The sequence below is a fragment of the Scophthalmus maximus genome, chromosome 6 (genome assembly GCF_022379125.1).
Source record: "Scophthalmus maximus strain ysfricsl-2021 chromosome 6, ASM2237912v1, whole genome shotgun sequence".
Classification (NCBI taxonomy): domain Eukaryota; kingdom Metazoa; phylum Chordata; class Actinopteri; order Pleuronectiformes; family Scophthalmidae; genus Scophthalmus; species Scophthalmus maximus.
The window spans coordinates 23,494,647-23,522,093 of NC_061520.1; the positions used below are offsets into that span (position 1 = coordinate 23,494,647).

At 40.7% G+C, this 27,447-nt stretch overlaps 1 protein-coding gene across 1 annotated transcript; it reads right to left on the reverse strand.

Moving 5' to 3' along the window:
• Positions 1 to 975: 975 nt before the first annotated feature.
• Positions 976 to 26,516, reverse strand: etnk2 (ethanolamine kinase 2). Its single transcript, XM_035630664.2, has 9 exons — positions 25,982 to 26,516; positions 17,288 to 17,425; positions 17,066 to 17,187; positions 15,660 to 15,800; positions 10,598 to 10,740; positions 9,852 to 9,935; positions 9,606 to 9,766; positions 9,437 to 9,510; positions 976 to 5,973 (listed from the first exon to the last, which is right to left on the reverse strand). Exons 1-9 carry the CDS (start codon positions 26,126 to 26,128, stop codon positions 5,901 to 5,903), a joined length of 1,083 nt encoding a protein of 360 aa, XP_035486557.1. The 5' UTR covers positions 26,129 to 26,516; the 3' UTR covers positions 976 to 5,900.
• Between the last annotated feature and the right edge of the window lie 931 nt (positions 26,517 to 27,447).

The window sequence follows — 27,447 nt, forward strand, 5'->3', positions numbered from 1 at the left end:
TATTAAAAGTACATCTTTTACTTTTGCATTATAATACAACTATTGACAATATTGTCGATCCCCCACAAATCCCAGGTATACACAAATTAATTGTATAAAATACAATGAAAACATAATTTATCAAGATATGAGTGAACTTATAATTTCTATAGTTTTTGTGAGAAACAAAATTTTGAAATGGCCAGTGAGCACCTATAAGGTAGAGCAAAAACAAGACATTCTGAATTAGTATTCTATAGCAGCTTCTATACAAAATACAGTACATTAACACTGGCACTTCCTTTTTAACCAATTTAGCTTAACAAGAATGTACATGCTACAAGCTTAGCATAATTGGATAACTGACTCAACTTCATTATGACTGAGGGTAAATGTCTGTTCAGATTTGAATTGACATTAACCAGACAACGCAAGAACCAACTGTCAAATACTGTGAGGACCCTGATTGGTGCACAGAAATGTGTGACATCACTATTATCTCTCAAGTGTAGTAACAAATACGGTGAAGTTTGGCAGAGAATCGCATGATCCAAGTGTTCATTGTAAAAAATCTGATTGATCTGATCCATTTTATGAGTAATTTGTTTAAAATGTTGAAAAATTCTCAAGTTGGGTGAGAGCCCTGAACTTGTCACTGTTAAACCATTGTGATCATTTTCTTCGTTCACATCAATCTCGTGAGTGATGCCGATTTTGATAGGTACAAGTGTCACTCTCAGAAGGTCATCTGCATTGGTGGTTTGATTGTTGAAGGGAACCCAGTTCAGATTGGAGCCTATTAAATACAACAGGGCAGGGATGTGGATGTAGGTAGAAAGGGCAAATATATTTTGTGTCTAGCATGAAGTCATTACCATAGTGTGTTTTTGGCAGAATGTCCTCCAACACACGTATTTGCCTTCCTTTCTCCTGCCAGGGCCAAGGCACAGGTTCAGCTGGCAGACATACACAAACACAGGAGGAAGCTCAAGAAAATAAAGTCAGATATTTGTAGTTTTATGAATTCCCAACACCTTTGAGACCAGAGAAATCAGAAGTATACTTTTTTTTTTAAACCATTTTTATGGAAATTTACTGACAACTGTTAAATAATTATTCTTGCCACTCCTACAGAGATGTGAAGGATCACTGTAGTGTACAGTAAGCGTTTCACAGTATTTCTTACAGTATTTACATCCTCCATCTCCACACACATTGACGCAGTGGATGAGTACATTACAGAGTCACATCTACAAGCCAAACACTGGCTCCCTTTACACAGCGCTCTACATTTCAAGTGAAAGCATTTACAAAAAGTAAATTTCAGTTTAACACGGACAAAATAATCAGTTATCTGTACAGTGTGCACAAAAATATTTAATCTCAAATGAACTGCAATGCAAACTCTCTGAAGCTCACCATTTTGGTATGATTAGAGAATCAACAAAATAAAGTGTGTGAAATACAATGTTAGATTCACTCAATAAATAAACCTTTTTTAAAAACTGCTCTCAAACACATCGCGAGGCTAAACATACAGAGGGAAATCTTTGACGGTCAGCGTGGAAATTCAGACAGCCAATCTGGGATCAGAGTGGTCGCCAAAGAAACAGATAAAATGTATCATGAACTTCATGAAATATTCACAATAACTTTGGCTTATTGTCACCTTACCCAGTGTGTAGTGACAAAGTCAATGTTGTTTCTATTAATGTTGATCCGAAACATGAATTATTCAGAGAATGTACATGACACTCACGTGAATTTAAACCTCACATTTCCGTTCTGTGGCCTGAAAAAGAAGGTCAAATGTCATTGTCAGTGCAAAACCTTCAGCTAGCCTCTGCTAACTTATTGGTAAACAAAATAAGTTGATATAAGACAACAAGTCTCGGGGTTTATCTTCTCACTTCAGATCATTTGTCTATGGATGTTCAAAGGCCCAATCATTAACTTTATCACCATGAAAATAATTTGTAAGCACTTTACATCCAACACTCGATAACATTTCTTATGTAAAACCCCAAAATTTGGTATCAATACATTATTTTTTCCTTGTACAATGTAGTTTGACAGCAACGCTTACTCAGATTCATCACAATGTAAACTATGTCGACTAACCATGATCCTATGTAGTCATGCAGCTGAAAGCTCCTAAAAAAGCTAGTAAGTGGACCTTGACTTGAAATTATAAAGTACAAATGGTAATTTAAATCTAGTGGTTGTGACGTGTGTCAGTGTTTCCCTTAGAGAAGTCTAGAAGGGGGACATGACGGTTTTGGGAACATGATGTGAGAAACATATAGTAGTCTTTAGAAAACACAGGGTTGAAAATGTTCAGTTTTGGTGACCAACATTTCAGTTTCAAACAACACAGTGGGTAAGGTGACTCCTGTGTGGAATGTGTTTTCAGTTCAACCCTACATTTACAGAAGCCTTTAGCCTTTCACATCAGTGTCTAGACCCAATGGCCAGTGTTAGATGCCATTTTAGAAGAAATAAAATGAACCAGACCAAATAAAAATCCAAAAATGTGTCAACAGACGAAGTCCTCTCGGGGTCAGTTTCCTTCGTTCAGTGCTCATGGAGTGCAAATGCCCTTTTTATCTAGGCTACATTCCTACCAGGGTATTAGGATTGTGCATTCAAGCAGCAAGCTCTCTAATTTGGCCTTTGTCTGCAAGTCTACTAAGTAGATTACTCCACTCTTAGTTCCCTAAATAAAGGGCCTCTCAATTATTCGCAAACTAAAAATTCATTGCGGTTGATTGCAGATTAGAAAAAAAAGAAAAAAGGTTTTGCTCCCAATAAGTGCCATCATGGGTACATCTTTCTCTAAATTCACCTTTACCCCATTTTGCCCAACAAAGCCCTAAACTGAGTTATAATTCATATACACACAGCTCTGATCAGCACTTCTAAGAACCATGGACACATTTCAGACATAAATATGATCCCTCTAAATGTCTAAAAACACTCAGCAAACATCCTGACTGGAAACCATTATCATCAGTTAGTCTCTATATGCTCTGCTGTTCAGGAAGGCTGCTGCTCACCTTGGAAATTATTAAACCCGTCAGTTGTGGGGGACAAATGAGTTTCCCCCCGTTGGGTCAATTTGTGTGGGTGAGGGTAGGCACTCCTCTTTTCTGGAGCCCAGCATGAATGGACAGCTTCAGTCAGATCAGTGATTGTGTCGATGATGGGGAGGAGTGGTGACTCCTGTCCTGAAGTTCATAAAAAGTTTGTTTTAAATAATATTCAAAATTTTACTTTGGGGCAATTGAATGAAAGAAGGAAATATCTTATTGAAATTTAAGTTGCTGTTCTTAAACTATCAAGGGCAGGAATGACAAAAAAAGAAAAAAAGAAATTAACCAGTAAGGGCGATGAAGGCCAACTGTGCTTATTTAAGGGGCACAATAACTGTTAAATCATGGTTTCTACTACCCAGCCTGTGAAAACAGTGGTATCATGTCTTCTGTGTCGATTGGAACAAGAATAATCACAAACTATTCCGATAACTGCTTAGTTGTAGCTTCATTTCTCAAGCTAAAATGGTGAAAATAAATACCAGTCAGTGGTTGCAGTTTTACCAAGTTGCAGATATGTTGCTCTTATTTGTCATTTGTCAAGACCCTTTAGGACAGACAAGATCAGACAGCTACATCTGAAGTGTATCAACCAAAGAGTTCACAGACTAATGAGAATCCCTGGAGGAATCCAACTGTAGCCTCAAGCTGAAATGAGGAGTTGGTTACTAGGTCTGTCACTTTCACAGAGTGAATATTTATGAGGGGAATTCAAATTAATCTAAACGTGCACAATATTCAGTTCAATTGACTTTAAATGCATTCACATTACATAACGTACATATAATCCATACCCCGGGTGCTCATGTTAGTTAGCATCAGTCCTCAGGTTTGTTGTCTTTGTAGAATAAAGCAGCTGCTTTCAATTAAGTCGCCAAACAGACTCCATTTTGGTTTATTTACTATGGTGAAAATAAACCAGCCCTTTGCTGGACCACAAGCAGAATATTATTTTATTTCCTCATGTAAAAACAATACGGTACTAGGGGCTACAGAGATCTGTAAGCTCACATCTTTTAAACTTCATACGTCTTGTTTTTTTCTTTTGCCATTTTCAAATTTGTACCCCACACCGATGCAGACTCAAGTCACATCACTTGAGTCAATTTATAAGATTTTAAGTTGCTCACTGGAGCAATATACGGTTTTATTAACTCTATATTCATATTTGGAATAGTACTACCCGATACCTGTAAACAGATTTTGATGGGTAAATGCGGTCCCCCTTTAATGATTATAAAGTTTTAAGGATATACGCATTTTGTGTCAAACAAGGATTCATTCCCTTCTATAAAATACGTTTTAGAATGTGAAGAGACAGATGTCGTCTTTTTCCATCCACAAGATGTGATCTCATGATGAACACGAAGCCCTAGAAAACCGATTGCAGCCTCTCTTTTTTTTAAAGCTAGACTTGATTTGACTCTCAGCACAATTTACGCAATGTCCGATTACGTAAGAAAAATCTGTCTGTGATTCTGCGAGTTGAATGGATTACAGAGCTGGACTGAGATGTTAAGGTGGCCAGTGGAACAGGCCTTACTGTATAAATATTCACAGGAACAGTGCAGGGAGGGAGCAGACACAGTAAAGCATTAGAGGAGGGGGAGGAGAGGAAGGATTTTCCAAGAGGTCTGGAAAGTTTAACAGAGTGGGACGCTCGGACCATAAAAGTCAAGGAGGTGGAAAAATGGTTTGAGGACAGAAATGGACAGAGATTAAAGTGACATCAACACAGGTCTCCTTCTTCTTATCTACTGTGGCCCCCCTCCTCTGACTAAACTTAACCCAAACTGAGGAGTCGTTGACCTGCAATATTAAATAATCCACAATGTCCTCACATAAATAAATGCAAAATTAGTTTCTCTATCACTGACTGCTACAACACAATAGTGATTCAACCTACAGCCAGTCCACAAAAAGCTTTTCCATTTGCCTGTCCACATGTCAGGTCCTCCCAGGGGGAAAGTCCACGTTCACACCGAAAATAATGTTTCATATTTCAGCAGCAGCGACAGCAGTATGTTTGGAATATTCAGACGAGGAAGTGGGAGAAGCTCAAACTGCATCAGTTCAAGGAAAGAAGACAACACGGTGCTGCCCACAGCAATAGATGCACAGGTGATCTCTGGGAAGTACAGTACAGAAATACCGCATCTATGAGCATTTAGCACCAACAATGGAGAATAAGAGGAAGGATCAGGTAGATTAGAATTCAAACCGTTAAATATCTTCAGACAGAAGGAGGAATGTCTCACCGCACACCGAATGTGAGGAATCCAGGATAAAATGTCTGTAGCCAGTATAACAATAATGAAGTCGTGGCATTGAGCTATAAATACATTGCACAGAGAACTGGACTAACTAACTCTCCTGACTCTCATTCCTCTTCTGACCTTCATTACCAGTGTTGTGGAACATTTTGGCGCCAGTGTGACTGGCAATGAAGCAGGTTTTAATAAGAGATCTCTACCCCAAACTTGGACTGCGTGCTCACAATGGCTGGTTCAGATGCAGAGGGAAAGCGAGGCCTCAGGTTTATCGAGATAAATTAAGAACACACACAAGCATACACTCACATACACACAGAGAACCCATGGAAGTTGTATCATTCTTGAGCTAGAGTTGTGACAGATGTGGAGCTAAGTCTGGAGGAATAAAAGGGCAACTGTGCTTGTTGCAGAAAAGGATGCCAGGTAAACCAGGGAGTGATTCAACAATAGCTGGCTCACGGAGAATAGTTCCCACCCTACAGGAGGTCCCAGCATTAAACCTGGTACACCCTCCCGCCTGTCTTCATCTCCTTATCCTTTCCTCGTTGGTCTGCTTTCATTCTGGGATCTGCATGGCCATCACTGCAGGTTTGGTCTTGAAGTATTGGTTGAAACGAAGCACAGCGTACCTGCAAAAATAGAATGAAGGATGTGTTCAGCAGTAAATTCAAACTGTGCCCCAGCAACAGCTCCATGTCATGTAAGCTTTGTCCAGCTTCCAGTCCCTTAGCAGATTGCTCTGGCGTCTTGCGCCTCGCGGGCCCGGTTACCGATGAACTTTGCGTACTCAGCGAGGAGGGAGATAGTTTCTCCAGGGCAGAAGTTGCCTTGCTCCGGGACAGTTACAGACTACCATTGTTAATTCCAGAATGATAATTGTGATTGAAATTCCTTTTGGTTATGAACAATTGGAGATGTCTTTGTCCCTTCATCACAAAATTGACCTCATGAAAAAAGAGTTATAAAACCATATTGAGATGTTTTTTGGTACTAAAAAAAACTGATATATCTTCTTATGGATATCAAAACTTCAAATAAAACACCAGAAAGGTGTACAATATGGGCCCTTTAACATATGCGTAAAAAGTTACAGACTACCATTGTTAATTCCAGAAATAATTGAGATTGAAATTCCTTTTGGTTATGAACAATTGGAGATGTCTTTGTCCCTTCATGACAAACAACACTTGGAAGTAAAGACTTAATGTTAAGAGAGAGAGAGGGGGTTTCTACTAATTAATATTAGTAGAAACGGTTTAGCCGAGCATGCTAGTTTCCACTTTTCTGAGTGGAATACAAATATTGAAAAATTATGATGTTAGCTTAGCTTGCTAACGCCAACACTGATTCGTGTAATTTCGACTTCTGCTGAGTAATTTGCAGTTCTAACATTCATTATTACATCCACCAAGTAGGTTATGTTTTCTTTGCCGTTATTTCCATCTGTCAGCTGAATTACTCAAAAAGTATTGAACAGATTTCCATGAAATTTTGTGGAGGGGGAAGGGTTGACCTAAAGAAGAACCCATTACATTTTCATTTTTGAGCAGATCTGGATAAACAGGCAAACCAGGATTTATTTTGAACTATCTTTAACACGGTGACATAGCACACAGCTGTGTTTTTCCTACATTATAAAGATATATTGCTTTAGCAGTCTTTCCTTCATGGGTCCAGCTGAGGTGATTGCAAATAACCAGAATGTAAAAACTCTTTTACTTTTGATGTATTTTGTATACGATAGTTTGATCATTAACTTGAAAAGGGGAAATATTTACTTCACATTTTAATGCAAACAACTAAAGACTCAGCTAAAGTTAGCAAAGCGAAGTACCAAACTCCAGCACTAACGAATGAGACCAGCAAACCAACACAAACAAAAAATAACTATATATAATAATAATCATAATCATAATCATTTCAAAGATCTGTGTCTATGCATTGCAATGAACGTCTAAGTTTTTTTCCAGAGTCTGAGATTGTAACCTAATTGTGAAACTAATAATTAGAATCACACTGAATTGTAGGTTTTGATTTTGAAGTGAAGTACTGGCAAAAGCGCTAAGTAGGATTGGCGCTCACATGTGCGACCGAAAATCGTTGAAGTGCGACAAAAATGTTACCTTGGTCCCACCGGTGGTCTGTTTGTGTGTAGCATTATGTTTTTTTCTCCACCAGCATGCAGCGAAGAAAAATTAAGAAAAAAAAACACGGTGACGGTCTAAACCAATCAGAGGCAGAGTAGGGACAGGCCTTACAGGTCTATATTTGGCTCTGACCCTGGTATTCTTCCTCGCTGGATGTTGATGGAAAACAGACGTGGACAAAATTGTTGGTAAGAAAGAAAAACCCACAATGGTCACTGAAATAACTTGAAACTGATAAAAGTAATAATAAATAAAATTGTACTGAAAATTAACTAATGAAAATCTGACATTGCTTTTGAATTGTGGTTCAACAGAACCATTTTAAAGAACAAACTAATGAAACTGGCATGGACAAAGGTGACGGTACCCCTAGAAAGGATTGAAAATAATTTGACCATAGTGACATGTTAAACTAAGGTGTGTCCTGTAATAAGCATCACAGGTGTCTTCAAACTTGTAATCAGTCAGTCTGTCTATTTAAAGGGTGACAAGTAGTCACTGTGCTGTTTGGTATCATGGTGTGTACCACACTGAACATGGACCACAGAAAGCTAAGGAGAGAGTGGTCTCAGGACGTTAGAAAGAAAATTATAGACAAGCACGTTAAAGGTAAAGGCTATAGACCATCTCCAAGCAGCTTGATGTTCCTGTGAATACACTTGCACATATTATTCAGAAGTTTAAGGTCCACAGGACTGCAGCCAACCTCCCTGGACGAGGCTGCAAGAGGAAAATTGATGACAAATTGAAGAGACGGATGATACGAATGGTAACCAAAGAGCCCAGAACAACTTCCAAAGAGATTAGAGGTGAACTCCAAGGTCAAGGTACATCAGTGTCAGATCGCACCATCCGTCGCTGTTTGAGTCAAAGTGGACTTAATGGAAGACGACCGAGGAAGACTGGAGAGACTGGAATTTGCCAAAATGCATATTGACAAGCCACAAAGCTTCTGGGAGAATGTCCTTTGGACAGATGAGACAAAACTGGAGCTTTTTGGCAAGTCACATCAGCTCTATGTTCACAGACGCAAAAATGAAGCATACAAAGAAAAGAACACTGTATCTACTGTGAAACATGGAGGAGGCTCAGTTATGTTCTGGGGCTGCTTTGCTGCATCTGACACAGGTTGTCTTGAATCTGGGCAGGGTATAATGAAATCTCAAGACTATCAAGGCATTCTGGAGTGAAATGTGCTGCCCAGTGTCAGAAAGCTTGGTCTGAGTCGCAGGTCATTGGTCCTCCAACAGGATAATGACCCAAAACACCAAAGAATGGCTAAGAACAAAACATTGGACTATTCTGAAGTGGCCTACTATGAGCCCTGATTTAAGTCCTATTGAACATCTGTAGAAGGAGCTGAAACATGCAGTCTGGAGAAGGCAACCTTCAAACCTGAGACAGCTGGAGCAGTTTGCTGACGAGGAGTGGGCCAAAATACCTGTCGACAGGTGCAGAAGTCTCATTGTTGAACCACAATTCAAAAGCAATGTCTGATTTTCATTAGTTAATTTTCAGTAAATTTTTATTTATTATTACTTTTGTCAGTTTCAAGTTATTTCAGTGACCATTGTGGGTTTTTCTTTCTTTAACGGAAGGGTATCAACAATTTTGTCCACGTCTGTATATACTACATGTGAAACTGCGTTAAAAAGCACAATGTCTCTAAGAAACACAACCTGTCCCGTGACAGGTGCTTGGTCGGCAGAGCAGCCGCCCTCCCAGCGGGATTTCAGCACCAGTCAGTGGCCAACTGAAGCAGCAAGGAGTCAGAAATGATAAAAAAACAATGTAACCACCATTCTACCATTTACAAAATTTAGGTCCCAATTATCCTCATGAAAAAAACACCTTCATTCCTTTTCCTTTATACCTATTAATTTACATAATGTATTAAGAAATAACCAATGTATTTGGGCACGCACGCACAAACACACACACTTACCCGAGGAAGTCAAAATCGATGGAGGAGTATTTTGCCTGGATGAGTGCCCAGAAGCCCCAAAAGAAGTGAGATGCCTTGAGAGACAAATCAAATGTATCAGATGAGGTGAAGTCATGTGTGTCACAGTGTGAGTGTGTGAGTGTGTGTTTGCCAACTTATTCTTCCTCACCAGAGCAAACTTGTTGACCTGTACATAGAGTGTCTCCAGCTCACGTGGGCTGACCTCCTCCGTCTTCTTGGTGAATAGTTTGTATGCCTGCAGGTACACCTGGAGCCAGTCCATTTGCATCTCCCGGCTGGGGTACAGTCCATAGTCCAGCTCAGCCATACCTGATCAAACACAGGTGTATAAGAAGCCATACTACATGGATTTTAGATTACCCTCACATACAAAACCCATTGTGGTTCAACAAACCTGCAAATTCATTGAAGTGGTTGCCGATGTCGAAGGCCTGGTAGTTGTAGCTGGAGTATTCGTAGTCTATAAACCGAACATGACCTGAAAACACATGACATAAACAGTGTATAAAAAGTTTGGCTGCACTCCCAAAAAGACACTTAAACGAGTTTGTTCGCAAGCAAACGTTTGTGCTTATTTGTGTCATTTGCTCAAAAGGTTTGCCCGCTCTTCCTTCCACTTTCTCCATCTGAACATAGACACACAGACAAAGACACACACACGCAGTTAAACATGAGAGGTTGAAGAAAAAGAAAGCAGACCAGAGTGAATGGGAAAGCCACATGCGCACACACACGTAACCATGAACTTTTGAAGGAAAAATAGGCAGATGGAAGTGCCGCTGGGGAAGCTACACAAAGTGGTTGTGATAACTGGGGCTAAAGCTAGTGTCCAACTCCCTCGTTCACTTTCTGCCGAACCCTCTCCTTCTTCACTCAGTCACGATTCAAAGGATGACTTTTTCCAGCTTCATAATACAAATATTCACTGGTAGTTCAGTCTTTTTTTGTAGTAAAGTCAATAGTCCAGGGTTTTGGACTGCTCTGAAACTTTATAGACGGAATGATATATCGAGATCCACATTACCTACATACATGTATCTGTAGAACATTTATTGCTGCAGTGAGGAGAAATCATTCTGGTCGAGCAAGAGAATGACAAACACATGGGTGATTCTGGGTTTAAGGAGAGGGAGAGCCTACTCTCTTTGCTGTTGTGGATGATGTTCTTGCAGAGCAGGTCGTTGTGGCAGAGCACCACAGGGGAACCCAGTGTGGAGAGATGTTCCTTCATCCACACCATCTCCTGCTCGAGCACCACCTTGCTGGGAACCTCCTGCTGGATCCTGGCCAGAGAGACGAGCCAAGAGAGAAGAAAAGGTCAGATTTATAAAGACACACTTCAGGTTCTGCAAGAACAACACCCGGGAGTGTCTGCAAACACAACACTGGCCCCCATTGGCATGGAAAGGTAAAGTGACAGGTTTCACTGGAAGTTATGAACCTAATATACTAAATAAACCACCTTTCATTGTTTTGGTATCAATGCTGAGTAGGAACAAAGTGTATGTGATATGAAATCAGCTGAGACAACATGCACAGACAACACAGGCTCAGTGGGGCACTGCCCATGCCGTTCTCCTGGGATACTCATGGTGCTGCAGAGGGCTCCTGAGTCACTATGGATACACTTCTACAATTCTTTTTGAAATTAATTTTCAAACCTGAGTAGAAATGTTTGATTTGTGATTTAATCTGTCACTGTACATGCAAATGATGCTTGAAATTGCATTCATGCATCACCCGTAGTAGCAATTATTAAAATATCTCAACCTTTTCCAGCTTTGTGCATATGACACAGGCCATCTGAACGTTCACACATCCAACCAGTGTTCAACACAGGTCGGGCGACTCGCACTGACATATTTAAATCAACAGCAGGTGCAGCTTCAACCTGTGTCTGTCTGAAAGTGGTGTTATTGGCTGATGGAGAGAGGGTTGGGTCACAGAGTCACTGTCTCAGCCAACCAGACTGGTGTGCCGAGCAGAGACCCCTGTGCTAACTGTAATGGGCTCATGAGATTTAATCCACAATCACAGTCAGCTTGATAGCAGGATATAAGAGACGACAGAGAGGGATGCTGGGTAAACACACACATGGATGCACGTACACAGTCTTGGCCAGATGATTTCAGAGGACATTACATTCGCTTGCATTAGTTTCCTGGACACCTACTTGAACCATAACTAATAATTGCCTCACCATAACCCTTACTTTACCCTTAAAACGTACATTCACCTAACAGTTTAACGATTGATGTAATAAGGATTTGCCTTTTGTCCTCATAATGAAGTCAGGTCCTCACAAGACGCACACATACCCACCCCCTCTCCTTGGAGATTGGACCTGGCTGCCTCTCCTTCACATGCTGCCTCTCCCAGGGTCATACCTATTCACTGCCTTGCACAGACATAACACTGTAGATCTGTGGGATGTAGTCTAGTGTTTTTTGTCTTCGCTACTGACAGAACTTGTTACACATAAATATCAGTCAGCACACAGATTTCCACCAGAAAATGTCCATTAAAATGAGGCCTTTTTCACAGTCTACTCTAGACGACAGTCTAACGAGTGTCTGCAGTCCAGGACCAGGGCACTCGAGCTGTCCGTGTTACCAAGGAAGTGAGGAAAGTGACCCGGTACACAGAGCGGAGCAAACATCTGCTGGCACACGCCATGCCTCAGACTACATAATCCAGTCGGCTATTGTTGTTTGTTGTTACAGTTATATAAACCACATGCTGGACATAATCTAAAAGGCATCAGAATAAAAGATATCAACTGTGGCTGGGTAGGTTATGAAACAGTCTACCTTTGTCCACAGGTCCAGTGTCAAGAAGACGCAAAGTTTCAGCATGAACTCATCTGAACTCTGGTTTGACTGTGTCTTTGATCACAAACTCATCTGATTATCACATCAGAAGATAATCTATAGCTTTGACTGCTGATGTCCCCTTCCTTCATACTGAACAATACTATATCCACAGGCTTTAGTTTTCTCTAAGGCTGCACTAACAATTTTTTTTTTGATTATTGATTAATCCTTTGCTTAACTTACCAATAAATTATATATATATATATATATATATAAAATTTATTGGTAAGTTAAGAAAATATTCTCTATGTTATAATGCAGATGAAGCAAAGAATCTTCCATACAATCCATAGCTCAACATCTGAACATGATCTCTGCCAAATGTCATGCTGATAAAGTGAAGCAGAGCAAAGTTACAGGCTTTTTATGGACATGGTCAGATGATCCATGTGAGGCTTCTCACTGTAAAAATCATTAATGAGAGAATTTATGGATCAAAACACAAATAATCATGACAAAATATCTAAAATAAAACGTAGTTTATGTTTGTTGCTGTTTGACGCAAATTTCCGCGTCGCTTAACTCGCATGAGTATCTTGAGTTTGCAGCCTTTTCCTCCAGGGGAGATCTGCTTTCACTTTCTCCAGACCGAAGTGTTGCCTAGCTCCGACCGGGACTCACCCTTTTTACCTCCTCAACAGCAGTAAATAACACAGAGAAACTTCTCATTTGTCCCTAGACGTTTATCAACAGTCAGACTGAAACTTGCGCCACACATTCACTGCTGCAACGAACACCGTTTCACCGGACCTCGCCTTGCTCACAGTCACTCACCCCCGAGGATCTCTCTATCTCTCTCCCGTTCTGCCAGAAACACACTGCACATATGCAACTCATATAACACAAGCTTTTTCGGTTTATTTCTCATTTTCTGCATACCCCAGAACGGGAGCTGTCATCACTGGGGATGAACATAAAACATTGCGACACGTCAACGCATTCTGCGCAAATTGATGAATTTACGTAATTGATGTAATCAATTACGTTGATGCATCGTTGCAGCCCTAGTTTGTTCGCTTGCAAAAGAGTTGTTGTTGTATATTTCATTTTTGGGCTCAACTTCATAACAGTATAGAACAAATTGTATCACGTTATTAGGATCTAGTCCTTATAACATCTCTGAACACCATTATGGGCTATATGTCTGATTTTGCTATTCCTACGTAGCCAACATTAGCATTGATAGCCATTTACTTTAGTGGCTTAATTTTGCCCAGATCCGTGCTTGGCCGGACTTCTCTACCAACACCAACATTCAACTGGTCAAATGTCAGTTGCCTTTTTTTTGAAGGAACGTAGCGCGTTACAGCCCTGCGGCGTCATTCACGGTCAGTGTGTAATGTCACCGGTGCTGCTAAGGTATTAAAAAAATGTATTCATTTGTCTATGATGAATTTTCGCTATTCCCAATCCTGTGTCTCTGTGTGACTGTCGGGCCTGCGCTGTGCAGGGGGCGTGGCCACTGCGCAACACAGAGACACTCGACAACGCTCGTAGCAACAAGTGAAACAAATGTTTGCAAGTAAAGTCGGTAACATGAGCGAGCTGTTAAATATTAAGTGAAAGTAAACTCTACTTCTGCTGGTCCCAGTCAGAGACAACAGCTGCAGCTAGTGGGAGGATGACTGAGGAGGAGTCCAAGGGCTTTAGGTAACAGTCTGTACACACACATATATATACATGTATATATTAGGGATGGGCGTGTGTGATCGATTCCGCGAGTAGTCCTCATTTCAAATGAACTTGATTGATGAACAACGGCACTGATGTTTGTTTTTTTTGGGGGGGGGGGGGGGTGTTGTTGTTTTTTCACCTGTTACATTTTAAAAAGTTTTACAAATATTAATACAAATTTGTTTTATACATGTTGTTTTATAAGTTGGTTCAATAAAAGAAGGAATCGGAATCGGCTAAAATCGGTATTGGCAGGTTAGACTCTCAAATCGGCAATCGGGATTGGCCAAGAAAATTGCAGGCTTTTTTCATACTAAATAAGTTCTAGGGGCTCTGTAAGTACTGTTAAAGTGTCAAAACGGTCAATAAACAGACAAATACACACAGCCTGCATTCAGCAGCTGCTTTTATTTACGATGCCCCAGGACATCCGTTTAATTGTGATGTCATAGCGACGCAGTCACTGCCTTCAGCCCTGCACCCAGCGCTCACCCGTCATTCCGTTGTTGAGCGATCAACAACACCAGAAAAATCCGGAAGCTACATCATTGCACAGGATTCTTAAGGATATTAATACAAGAGACTAAAACTAACTCATTGGTAACCGGTGTCGGCCGCTACCCCGCGATGTGTAGCTGCTGCTGGGGCAGAGACGCCGTCTGTTCTGGACGGTGAATGAGCGAGGAGATTGGCGTCAACTTCACGTGAAGTCAGCTTTGTCCAGCTTCCAGTCCCTCAGCAGATCGCTCTGGCGTCTTCAGCCTCGCGGGCCGCCGCATACACCGTTTACCAAGGAATTTTGCATAGTCGGGAAGCAGGGTGATAGTTTATCCAGGGCAGAAGCTCCCTCACTCCGGGACCGCATGGTCAGACTAGGCTCTGAGCACAGTGAACAGACACACGGTAAACAGAGAAGGTGGTTGGCCTGGCCATGCGTCACTCAGAAAACAGTCGGTAAAGCAGAAGAGAGGCTCATAACATATTAGGTACACGGGCCCAAATGGACCTGTTTCTTTGCAGAGCTATAAAACCATATTGAAATGTTTTTTGATACTAAAAATATCTGATTTAACTTCATAAGGATAGCAAAACTTCAAATAAAACACCAGAAAGGTGACAATACGGTCAATACCTTTAACAATAATGCCTCTGGTCTTTGTGAGTACAAGTATAACTATTGCTCCAACAGTGTTGTATGAGTAGTCTTAATGTTACTAATTGGGTTGGGTTCAGGTGGTGGATAAAGAGGTTTTTGAGGGCTGGGTGGTGCAGAAGGTTTGGTGGGGCGTGGGTACAATAAAACTTTGACTCGCATAGGTGCACTTCTTTGCACCATAACATGCCAAACCAATGATGAATGTGCAGGCAGGGAAAGAGGGGCTAAGCTAGTAAAGGAGACAATGTTTTACTTTGAACCACAGTGTACACAATACTCATGCTGGAGGGGCACCAAAGCAACCTAATGATCATGATGCACACATGAAAGAAATTTAAAGTCGCATGTTCTCCAAAAAAAGGAATCATATACGACCATTATGGTTGCAGTGTAGCTATGATGGTGTTTTGCTGTGTTTCATGAGCCGTTTGCACCATTACATTATGTACAGAGCCACAACTACAAACTACTGAGAAGCAAGTGAGACTCCAGATCTGACCTGATGTTGGAGGCTTGCTCGGTGAACTCCGTGGCCACGAGGGAGAAGTATTTTCTCATCTTTATCCAGAGGTTAGGTTTTGGGATGCAGCCGTTGTGTGCATGGATAGCATGGATACGAGCCATCTCCCTGGCTATCAGTCTGAGAGGAGACACACAAACATAAGAGTAATATGGTTATCGTCATCATGACTTGATTTTCAACATGAAATTATTACATAATCCTCAATACAATTATGAAGGAATCCAAGGATTCAGTGACACAGCCAGGGTTACGATACTGCTATCTAAAAGTGAGATTTTCATGAGTAAGTCTAATGGAAACAACTGAACATGTAACACACACAGAGCTGACATAAACGATGGGGGTCTTTAGCAAAAAAAAACCAAGGGCACTGAGCATTACCAGATTAAGTATTAATATGGACTGCATGGGAACTCTTTTGCACCACATCCAGGGCAAAAACTCCAGATCATCCAGCAGCACAGACAGCAACCACTCTACGTTGGCTTCTCCGCGACCGTGTTTGTCTCCCGTCACTATTGCGCAACACTGGGAGGACGGTTTGAAATCATGTTTCATTTTACAACTTTAAAGATGTATCATATTTGCTTATTTAGGCTATTTAAATGTAATTTTGTTCGACAGAGTTTTAATTTATAATTTAAATGTAGCTTACCACATAGTTGGATAAGGTTGGCCATAAAAAGTGAAATGCCTAAACGAAAAACTTCATTAATTTAGCAGACGCTTTTGTCCAAAGGGACTTACAATAAGTGCATTCAAACATGAAGTTATTACCCAAAAGTGCAAGAATCAAGAGACATAAACATTTGTCAAATAGGTAAAAATGGACACATACTGTGCAAAGAATACATTGTGCACACTATGGGGTGCAGGGCAAAAAACAGGGGCAGACAGAGGGGTAAGAAAAAGGTAGGGGAGACCTTAGACATTGTTCTTATCCAATATATTTTGACTCCTGAAAATTTAATTTAGCTCCTAAATATTTTGGTTTTAGGGAGCCAATGGCTCCTAGATATTTTTTTTGTCTGAAGTCCTGATGTTTTTGGAATCAGGCTTTTATTTGTTTCATTTGTTTTCTCTGTATACTTTGCATGTTTGCTTCACTTCTCTTTCCTGCACAGTGTTGAGGTATCTCTGCAAAGTAGTTTGTGTCTAAGCTTCTAGAGATGCTGTACCATCTCTCTGATGAAGGGGTTTTTTGCTCATTGTGTGATTGGGTTTTCCCTGTAATATTGTAATATTGACCTCACTATGTAAAGTGCCTTGAGACAATGTATGTTGTGATATGGCGCTATACAAATAAAATTGAATTGAATTGAATTGAGCCACTTCAGTAAATCTCTTAAAATCAGTTTAATGACTCTACTCTATGTCCACACCTGAGCAGGAAAGGATCCCTGACATCCTGCGTCCCAAGAGCGTCCCCCTGCATGAACTCATAGCAGATGCCGTTCTGGAAGGTGCAGTAGAGGCGGGGAGCACAGCCATTAGCATGTAACACCTAAATGTGAGAAACACATGGAAAAAAAAAACTGCACATGAAACAAATGTGTGGCAGTTTAAAAGACAGCGCACACCCATCACTCCCTTTCTTACACTACCTGAAAGCTTTTGAGCTCATTGTCTCTGTCCACAAACAGCTCTGTCTTGTTTCCGTACACTCGAACCAGCACTACATCATCTGGACTGTCCTCCACATAGCAGCCCACCAGCTTGTTGGTGGTGCCGTCGGTGAAGAGCTGAGAGAAGAGAAAAAGCAGTCACATGATACAGAGAAACAGCCCGCAGTGTACAGCACCATAGTGGTTCCCAAACAAAATCTTGAATTTGACTGTTCTCTTCACAGGGCTATCAGTGTTCCTTGCTCTAGGTTCAACAATGTAGACACCATGTAGCTCTGACCTACATGAGATAAATATATAATAGAGCAACATTCTCAACTGAATCAGTATCACGTGTGCCTTCAGCCAACAGATAGTTGCATCAGTGCCATGGGTTATTCAGGACTTGAGGATGAGTTGAAAAAAAGAATGGTTCTTGGTTTCAAGGTTTTTAGTATAATTCAAAAGGTAAAAAAATATGTGAAACATTTCATCATAAAACTCATACTATATATTAAGTATGAATTACATATTGATGTCCTTTCAATGCAGTTGTTTTACAATGTAGTTGTGTCAGATATATTTCTCAAAACAAAGTTATGTGAAGAGCCCCACTGGAACATTGGTTGGCCGATAATATCAGCTGATATCTTTTCAGATATATCTGTATCAGCGTTTATGCTAGCTGATGTGCACCGATAACAACACTTTTATTTTACAGAATAAACAAAAACAGAAAAGATGTGCATTTATATTTACAGTTAAGGTTGAAAAAATGTCAAGTTCAATATATTTGGTTGTATTTGTGTTTTATTTTTATTTATTATTATTTATAATAAAATCTTTGGTTAAACTGACCCCCCCAAAATAGTCTGCACTTCAAAAAGTAATATGATAAATTTTCGTAATTCAAGTTCAATATATCATATCAAGCCTGAATAACATTTCTTTGTCATGGATTTGATAACATTATCATTGATCGATGCATCAGGGCCATCAAAAAGTCAGCCAAAATATATGATAAAAGCAGCAAACAATTGAAAGAGGCGACTGAGCAGGTCAAATTCTATCTAGTTGAGGACGTGGTACCGTTGAAAGCTGTGGAAAATGTGGAATAGAAGTTGGTCTGGGCGATATCAAAAAATCTTATCTCGATAATTATTTTCATATTGTGTTTACCCTCGGTAAAGGGGGCGCGGCAAGAACAACATCCGGGCATGTGGACCGTTCTTGGCTCGATGCGTTCTTTGTATTGGAACAGTACTTTGGCCGAGACTGATGACGTTTCACGAGAACACGAGAACGCAAGTACAGAGAAGAACTCGCATTGAGAAGCGGCCTAGATTTACGAGCCTGCGTGGTTCATAAAAATGAATGAAGAGAGCGAAATCAGTGAAACAGGCGCAAGAAAACGTCAGAAAGTGTCCAAAGTCTAGGATCATTTTAAGCTGATAAAAAACGAAAGCTCCGTCGTTGCCCTGGGAGCAGGCCGGCGGGAGGTGTGACGCTTTGAGTGGTGGTGACTATTGCTCCTGAGTGGCGTAACTCGTGTTGTGAATGGGCTAGTGCGCAGAATATATGCGTACTGCGTACTGTATGTGTGTGTGTGTGTGTGTGTGTACGTGCGTGCAGCGAGAGAGCAACATGAGTGAGAGAAAAGGAGCGGAGGAGCTAGAAGTCCGGTGTGCATGCTAGCAGCAGATATGCTGTAAATTTTACATCTGATGTCCAGAAATAAATGCAGCAACGCCTCAGTTCCACACAGAAGTGTGTCTGTTCACAGCACTGTTGGAGGGAAAATAAGTGGTTGGTCACGGCGCAGAGAAACTATCTCCGTGCTCCCCGACTACGGTCCAGGCGACGGGCAGGATAAAAGATCAACACTCCTCTCAATTAAGCAAAAGTATTTCTTATCCGATAACTCGAGTAATCGATAGAATAATCGGTAGAATACTCGATTACTAAAATAATCTATAGCTGCAGCAGTAATATTGATCGATATCGATATATATCACGATATAGGACAAATCACTATTTCTGTCAAGCTTAAAGGTTGGGAGATGTAAAGATATAATATTTAAACCAAAGGGTTAGGGTTATTTTCAGTGAGAAGTTGAACATGACAAATGTGCTTATACAACTGCTGCTGTATTATGCAGTTGTATAAATACAACTGCTGCTGCTGCTACAAATGCTTTCGACACAGTTTGCAGCGCCAGTTCTACTCTGCTTCTGGTCGGACTTAAAATATTCCTCGGACGCTTTTTTTAAACGATGTCCTCGTCTTTTGGGCCTCGTGTCAGTCGGGACGTCTTCTTCGGTAATGATGCCGCTCGAGTTAACATTTCCTGTCGTCTTTTTCTCTTTTATCTCGCTCTCACTCCTGACGGATTGATGAGCACACTGCAGAAGCCCAAACATGAACAGAGCTGCTGGCGGCTGCGTCTGCGTCTGCTACACTCTGTGCTGTGTGCTTCAACTTAAATTGACGTGGCTGTAACTCTATTCCAGCAACATGATTAGTTCAGCACGGCACTATTCTCATTATCACTGACCCCAGAGCTGCAGGATCCAAACTCGTCATTATTATTATTATTACTACTACTATTATTATTATTATTAATAACATCATTGTATTTATAAGTGTCAGTTTTCCCTAATTATAAGTATCAGTCTGGTAGAAATTAAAGCAACTGTTATACAACCCCTCTATCCCCCGATATGTTTACAGTACATGTCACTAACCCTGTTTGTGTTTTCTATCTCTCCTAGTGTATCTCTGACCCCAGAGCTGCAGGACCCAAACTCGTCATTATTATTGTTGTTATTATTATTATTATTGATAATAATAATATTAATATCATCACTAATAATAACAACCACATAATTGTATTTTTTAATTATAAGTATCAGTCTGGTAGAGATTAAAGCGGCGGTTGTACAATTGTCCTCTCTCTCTCTCTCTTCTCCCCTACTGTCTCTCCTCCCATCCTCTTTCTGCCCACTTCTCCTCTCTTCCCCATTTCTCTCCTCACCCCAACCGGTCGAGACAGATGACCGCCCACAACTGAGTCCGGTTCTGTCAGAGATTTCTTCCTGTTAAAAGGGAGTTTTTTCTCTCCTCTATCGAGGAAAAGTTATTTTGCAATAATTATCGTTATCGTTTTATCGCCCAGCCCTAGATTGAAGTCACTGATACATACTTTAGATACACAGGATGAGATCTGCCAGTGACTTTAATACACTATTGTGTTTTAAATGTTGCAGATACATAGGTAAAAGGCTGGTCAGCATATTCTCAAGAGTACATTTCAAAATTGAGAAGAAAGAGCACAATATAGATTGTGGGTTGTGATTGTTTGTAAAAAAGATTGGGATGTGTCTTTTTGGGAATACCGCTCACTACTACCATCAACACTACACTCAAAAATGAAGCAACTACAGAATGGATTTTAGGTACTTCATTTCACATGTCCACAGTACAAGTATTATATAGTTCATATTTTTCTGTGAGTTTTGTTCCACCTGTTCTGTTCCATCTGCAAGCAAGTTTTATTGAAAAACAAGAACTTCACACCACAGAACTTCAAGTCCTACAACCCGGAATCCTCAGACAAAAACTGAATGCAAATTTGATTTCACCATCTATGATGAATGATCTGAAACAGCTAGAACATATGAATATTAAATTTTTCCACAAGAGGAAGTGTTTGATACAGTTGCTTTGTCATTATATTGGCAAAAACAAAGCTCATTCAAATTTCAAGAGTATGCACAGTCTCCTGTGAGTCTGAAGCAGGGCCTTACATACGTGGATGGCAGCATCTCTCCAGGGGAAGCCCGTGGGCCAGTCCATCCCACTGCAGCAAACACAATAACAACATACACATCTGCCCTGACCCAGACGCTCACTCACACATATCTGGCATTCCACACGTGGCTGACCACAAAGATGGGCGCACAGGCATCCCTATTATGATCGTACATACACAAGCACACACGCCCTTGCTACCACATGACTGATCCCTTCTACCCGCTACACAATACGCCGCTAAAACCTGTGATCAATACGTCAACAGACAGCGATAAGCTTGGACCCAGACAGAGGTAATCATTAATCCATATACTGCCTGACGTTTGATTTTTCCCCCCCCCCCATCAGTGAGTCTACATTCGATGGGCTGACTGCACGGCCTGACACTGGCTTCCTTTGCCAGAGATGACTCACTCTGTCTTCAGCATGAGAAAGTTGTAAGAGGAGACTGATGCACTGTTGCTATTGGCACAATCCATTTGTTTTCAGGAACTCACTGTGTGAGAGATGTTTGGAAATGGACGGTGTGTATTTACAGTAAAAGTCTTCCTGTCCAGGTGGTGGGACTAAGCAGTTGTTTCTGTCATCAGTGCTGCCCCGCTGCCTCTCACCACATTTAATGCTTCCAACTCTCATCAAAACAATGGTCCCGCTGCTGGAACATCCTTCGCCAGTCAACCAAAATAACCAACACTTTATTATTTTTAAATTAATGTAACATTATCCTCACTCCATTATCTGCAATGACTTAGTTCATGAATACAGTGCCAGAAATGCAGCTATACCATTCCACAAAAAAAGCATTTATTACAACAAAGCCAGTTTCAATGAGGGTCATTGAGAACAGCACTGTGAGACACCTTCAGCGGGCGAGGTAACCAGTCACATTCTGCGCTGCAAGTGTGTGATCAGATCCACAGAGATTAGCCAGCGGCATGTAAACATGCGGTTGCCGTAGCAGACTTCAAACCATGGCACCACGAGAGTAACATCGGTTAATGAAGTCACTCCATGGTGTTTGACCTTGCAGTGACACGTCAGTCACTTGATCCTTTTACGAGGAATCAATTATGCATTTTCCTTTCCCTGACAGGCTGGTTCTCTAAAATGAATTGTCCTACTTTTGTAAATTCAACAAATCCAACAGTCTGTTCAGGAGTTTGGAACTTCCACAATAAACTGATAATATATTTAAAATGATAATTGACTTAATTGCCACCACCTTCAGCATTTGGATCATGTTGCTCCTGAAAAATAGGGTGTACTTAGCTTTGAGGGTATTTATCTGCTGTTGAATATGTTAGTCAACACTGCATATGTTCTGACATTAGAAGATCAGACTCTGAGGTAGATAACTACTATTCAATCTTTTTTTGATCAGGGCCCCAAAAAAGATTTATCAAGACATCCCTACAATATAGTAAATGTATGCAAGTCTACATATAAAACACATGATACTTTTAAACTTGTCTTCTCCCTGAATTTTTTTTTTCCAATTGTTCACACAATATCTTTAATTTTTCTAGTTCTGTCTCCATCTTGATTAAGATTTGTGGAGTATGAAAACTCCAAGACCATAGCAGAGATAGGTTAATTTCTATTCCTGACAAACTTATATTATTTTTTACATACCGGAATGTCATCAATAATCCAAGTTGCATCAAAAACTTAAATTAACTATATTCTACTACTAAACATTACAGTTTAAAAACTGTACATATTTGCAAAAGAAAAACATAAGTCAGTCTGTTGAGTTTTATTTAGAATTTTGTCAAATGTTAATGCTATCTTGAAAAGAATAAGCTTTTCAGAAAGTGATGTTGACCAGTGTACGGGAGATGTAACTACTGTACAATCCTTTTATTTGCTGTCTTAATATTCCTTTTTTGCTTAATTTTGAATAATTTTACATTTTAAACCATTAGTTATGGTTTCACATTGCAATTTAATGAGTGCACTACAGCACATTTGCTAAAACATGTAAGTTCTATCATCATCACCTACGTGGGCTGTTTCTACCCATACTTGTCATTCATTGGTTTATAAAATAGTGTGCATCTGAGATAGGCGTCTTGTCAATTTGGCGGGTCTTTACGTTTGAATGGAGAAAATTAATGAACCGGCTAATTCTGTTGCCATTGTAACATTAGGCTATTACTACCTTTATCACCGACTTCAGGCGCAGTTCTCAACACTAAATGTAATGGGTCAAATGAACGTCCACATCTCTCAAACATTACATATTTACATTACATTTCAAACAACGCTGGGAAAATACAACAACTCTTCTTTTTCTCCTTTTTTTTCTATTGTTTAATTCTTTCTCAACTTCCTGCAATTGGTTCGAAAGTCCAAACTATCCCAAAAAGGGTTTTCACACTGCAAACGTTTTCACATTGCTGGTCAGTTTGACCTGGACTAAGACTATCTCCTTAGGTTAGAGAAAATATTGGTCGGCTGGTCAGAGCCGTGGCCGGTTCACACTTGTTATTTTGGTTTAGACTAAGCTGAAAAGACCAAAGGTCCGGATCAAACAAGGTAGCCCCCTTTAAAGTTTTTATAATTACTTATTCCCCACAATATTTCTAACTGTGCAGTGTTTCCCCTACATTAATTCAGTAGTGGCAGGGCTAAATTATGAAAGAACCGTAGTATCAATAAGCTGTGATGTTATCGTGCTGCTAACGGTAATGAGGAAATTAATTTATTCGTCTATGATGACTCTTCACTATTCCCAATCCCGAGTCTCTGTATTGGAGCCTTCGCTGTGTAGGGGTCGTGGCCAGCTCTCACCTCACGACACATGCAGATACTCACGTGCTTCGTGTCACAATGGCAGAGACAAAATGACACTCGTTGCCACCGAAGTGCAGTGCAAGTTTTGCAAATGAAAAGTCAAATGGAGTTTGCAATTTCATTTTCAAATGGTTAGAAATGCACTTTCATTTTAATTGTGACCTACATGTTGCTTGCTTACATGGAAAAAGAAAATCCAATGTGAATATTGCCCACTGATATGCAGGTTAAGGTGTTGAAAATGAAAAGTCAAAAGGAGTTTTCATTTAAATTTTCATATTGTTATCAAATTCCATTATCATTTTAATAGTCACAGAATTCCCATACAAGGATGTGAAAAGGGAAATAAATATTGGATTATAGCATTTTCATTTACATTTTTACTCAAAAGACATACATTTGTGGAAAATTATAATGCTATTGTGGAATTACATTTTCATTTTCACATTTACACTTTCATTTCAATTAAAGTCCCCTATAGGCTTCCATAAAAACGACTGAATGATATTTGAAAATGATCAATAGTTTCAGGTCTGCCCTTATGAAATAATTTGAGCTGCATATATTTAATTAGAAGGATCCACAAAATTACGTTTATCAAAGTGAATCAATATTCTTATCAACAGCAGCAGTTAAACTTTCTATGTCAATTACACCCAAACAAACGAGATTTGATTAGACTAAATTAGACTAGACAAACTCAATCTGACACAATTTCAAAACATCAGGGCTGTAACTGTACACTGTTGCAGCATGTGAGAGACAAGTCTGTCAGTGATCTCTCCTTAAGACAAAGGTCCACCCCACAGATGGAGCTTTCACTGAAAACATGGAGTGAATATATGGCTCACTTTGCCTACAGCACTGCTTTTAGTGTCTCTTTTATCCGCAAGCGACCGAATATTGAGTTCCTCAAATGAGCTTTGGAGGCAATTTGCTGTGACAAGCACAGAATCTACAGGAGCAACAGTTTCTGTCATTCTTCTCTTAACCCTGCTCTGCTCCTGTCACTGTCAATTCATGATCATCTCTTACGCAATTCAGAGTTTGAAGTTAACATCCTCACCTTCATTTTTGACAACTACAGCAGGTAGAGATTTCTGTATTTGTCCAGATCTGTACGTTTGCTGATTGTGATCTTCCTTTTGCTCTTCATCGTAATGACGACATTCTCATGAAGACAAGGAGAATCTGATATTAAACAGGGCCCTTTCTTCATTTTAGAATGAGTAAACAGACGTGTTTTGTTTTGTTTTTTATAAATTTGTGTTACAAATACTGGGCATGCAAGCCCCATATATTACCAAGCCGTTAAACACCCAAGAGAGGTGTTAGCCGAGAGCTTCAGCATGTCGCACTTGGCAGACCAAAATCAAAACTGCTAGACTTAATACAGTCTAGACCTTGTACAGTCCAGCAGATTTGTCTTGGGCTTTTGTCAGTATGCAGTGGCCAGACACCTCCACAGCAGCTCATGGTTCTATCACCATTGTCATTCAGTCACACTGGATTAAGAACATCTGACAAGAGAAGACACAGCCTCCATTAGGTGGGTCTACTCCCCTTGGCAATTAACAATCGTCATGTTTCCCCAACCAAACTCACCACAATGTCACCACCAGCTGGCCACTGATAACAGCATGACCTGGCGTTCAAGACTTATTCGAGGCATCATGTTGTGTCCTGTGGACACATACAGCTACCCGATAAGGGGAAGACGCCGGCTCAATAGATATCATATCTTCCCAGACTTCGTGGTCATTTATTAACCGACACTAGCTTGCTAGCTTAAGTTAACGGTTTCTTACTGAGCGGGTCTTGCTAGCTCAGCTAACGTTGCCCATAGCATTTCACCGTCAACACCGACCAATTCCAAACCACGACGGCTCCCCGTGTGTGAATTAGAAAGAGGCCGTGGCCGTGTGCCGTGTCGCCTGTCAACAAACTGCCACGGTGGATGATTGTGTCCAGGGCCCTCCTCCACGGCTGCCTGACACTGACCCGCCGACGCCACAGGCAGAGCTCGTCGGTCTTAGCCTAGCCTAGCCACCGCTCCGCACAGCTAGCACAGCGGCTAGCGTTACCTTGGTCTTGACGTGGCTGCTGTCCCACGCCGGTCTCAGCTCTTTGATGAGCTTCATCGCCCCCTCGGCTACGCTGTGCTCGTCCACGAAAATGGCAATCTTCCTAATGACCGGCGACCCGACGGGCACGTGTATCTGGGTCTCCATCCTGCAGCCGCTTGTCTTGAGCGTTAATCTCCGAGCCCTCCGCAGACACTTCTAGAGGCCGCAGCATACAAAGTTGTTGCTTGGTTCGTAAGTTGCTTCTGCGTGTTTGTTGTTTTGTGAGTGACTGCAGTTTTGGCCCGTGAGGGTTTCTCTTGCTCAATGGCTGCTGCAGTAATGATGAGGAAGAAGCGGCGGAGGATGTACAGTGGCACTGCCAGGTAGTAATGTGGCGCTCGCCGCCGGTTTTCTTGGGGGCTGTCAGCCAACCAAGTACCATTTCCTACTACTTGGCTCCGCCCACCCGGGATCATCCGATTGTACAGAGGGCTGAGACGCACCACGCTCGAGGACGCCCATTTTTTTCCCCCCACGAGTTTGGCCGAGTAGAGCCCGGAGTCAGACGAATGACAATAGATGCCTCTTTTATGAGAGTTATTAATTGAATTTGACAAAAAGAAGTAGCCATTTATATCGGAAATGTACCATTAAATATAATTGTTAAATATAATTTAAATAAATAAAACATTTAATTACTATAATTCTGTTTGTTTCAGTGCGTGCATATTTGAGAGCTTATGTTGGTAGTGGGGTGCAGTGGGGACAACAGTGAAGATGTGTGAGAACCAAGGCCTCAATGATATGCCAACAAGACTGGTTTGGTTACAAGCAGTAAAGACCACCAGTCAGTTTATTTTCTTCTTTTCTCACTTTTGCATTCCTCTTTTCTGTTTTATATAACTGCAAACTGAACATCCTTGAGTTTTGACTGTTGGTTGGACCATAAACCATATGAAGGCGTCAGCTTGGAATCCGGGAACTTGTGATTGACATTTGTCACGGTTCTCTGTCTTATTTTAAACAACATCCACAAATGCTAAAGATATGCAATTTAAAATCCCAGAAGACACATTCTCAAGAGAGAGCCAGGGGAATTGAGGTATGTTGTTTTTTAATCAGCTGGACTGATCATTTACATAGCTTCCATTTAATGTTCCGTGCATGGACTCATCAATAAACTGAGTAATCATTGCAGCTGACCAAACCTGGGGTTCAGTCAACAAAACAAAGACCTGTACGAAGCAGGATATGCGGTTATCAAGGTAACTTCAGGTTTAACTCTGGGTTTTTCCGTCCTACAAAGCTGGTTCTCTTCCAACCAGCGTAAATCACCACGGTAACTTATTCTGAATGGCTAGCCTGAGATCCAAGAGATCAAAGCTAGTTACCAGTCCAAATACTCACCAATCAGATCACTGGAAAACAAGAGTCATTACTCTGCAGGATCCTGACTGGAACAAAAGAGTTTAGAGTAACATGAC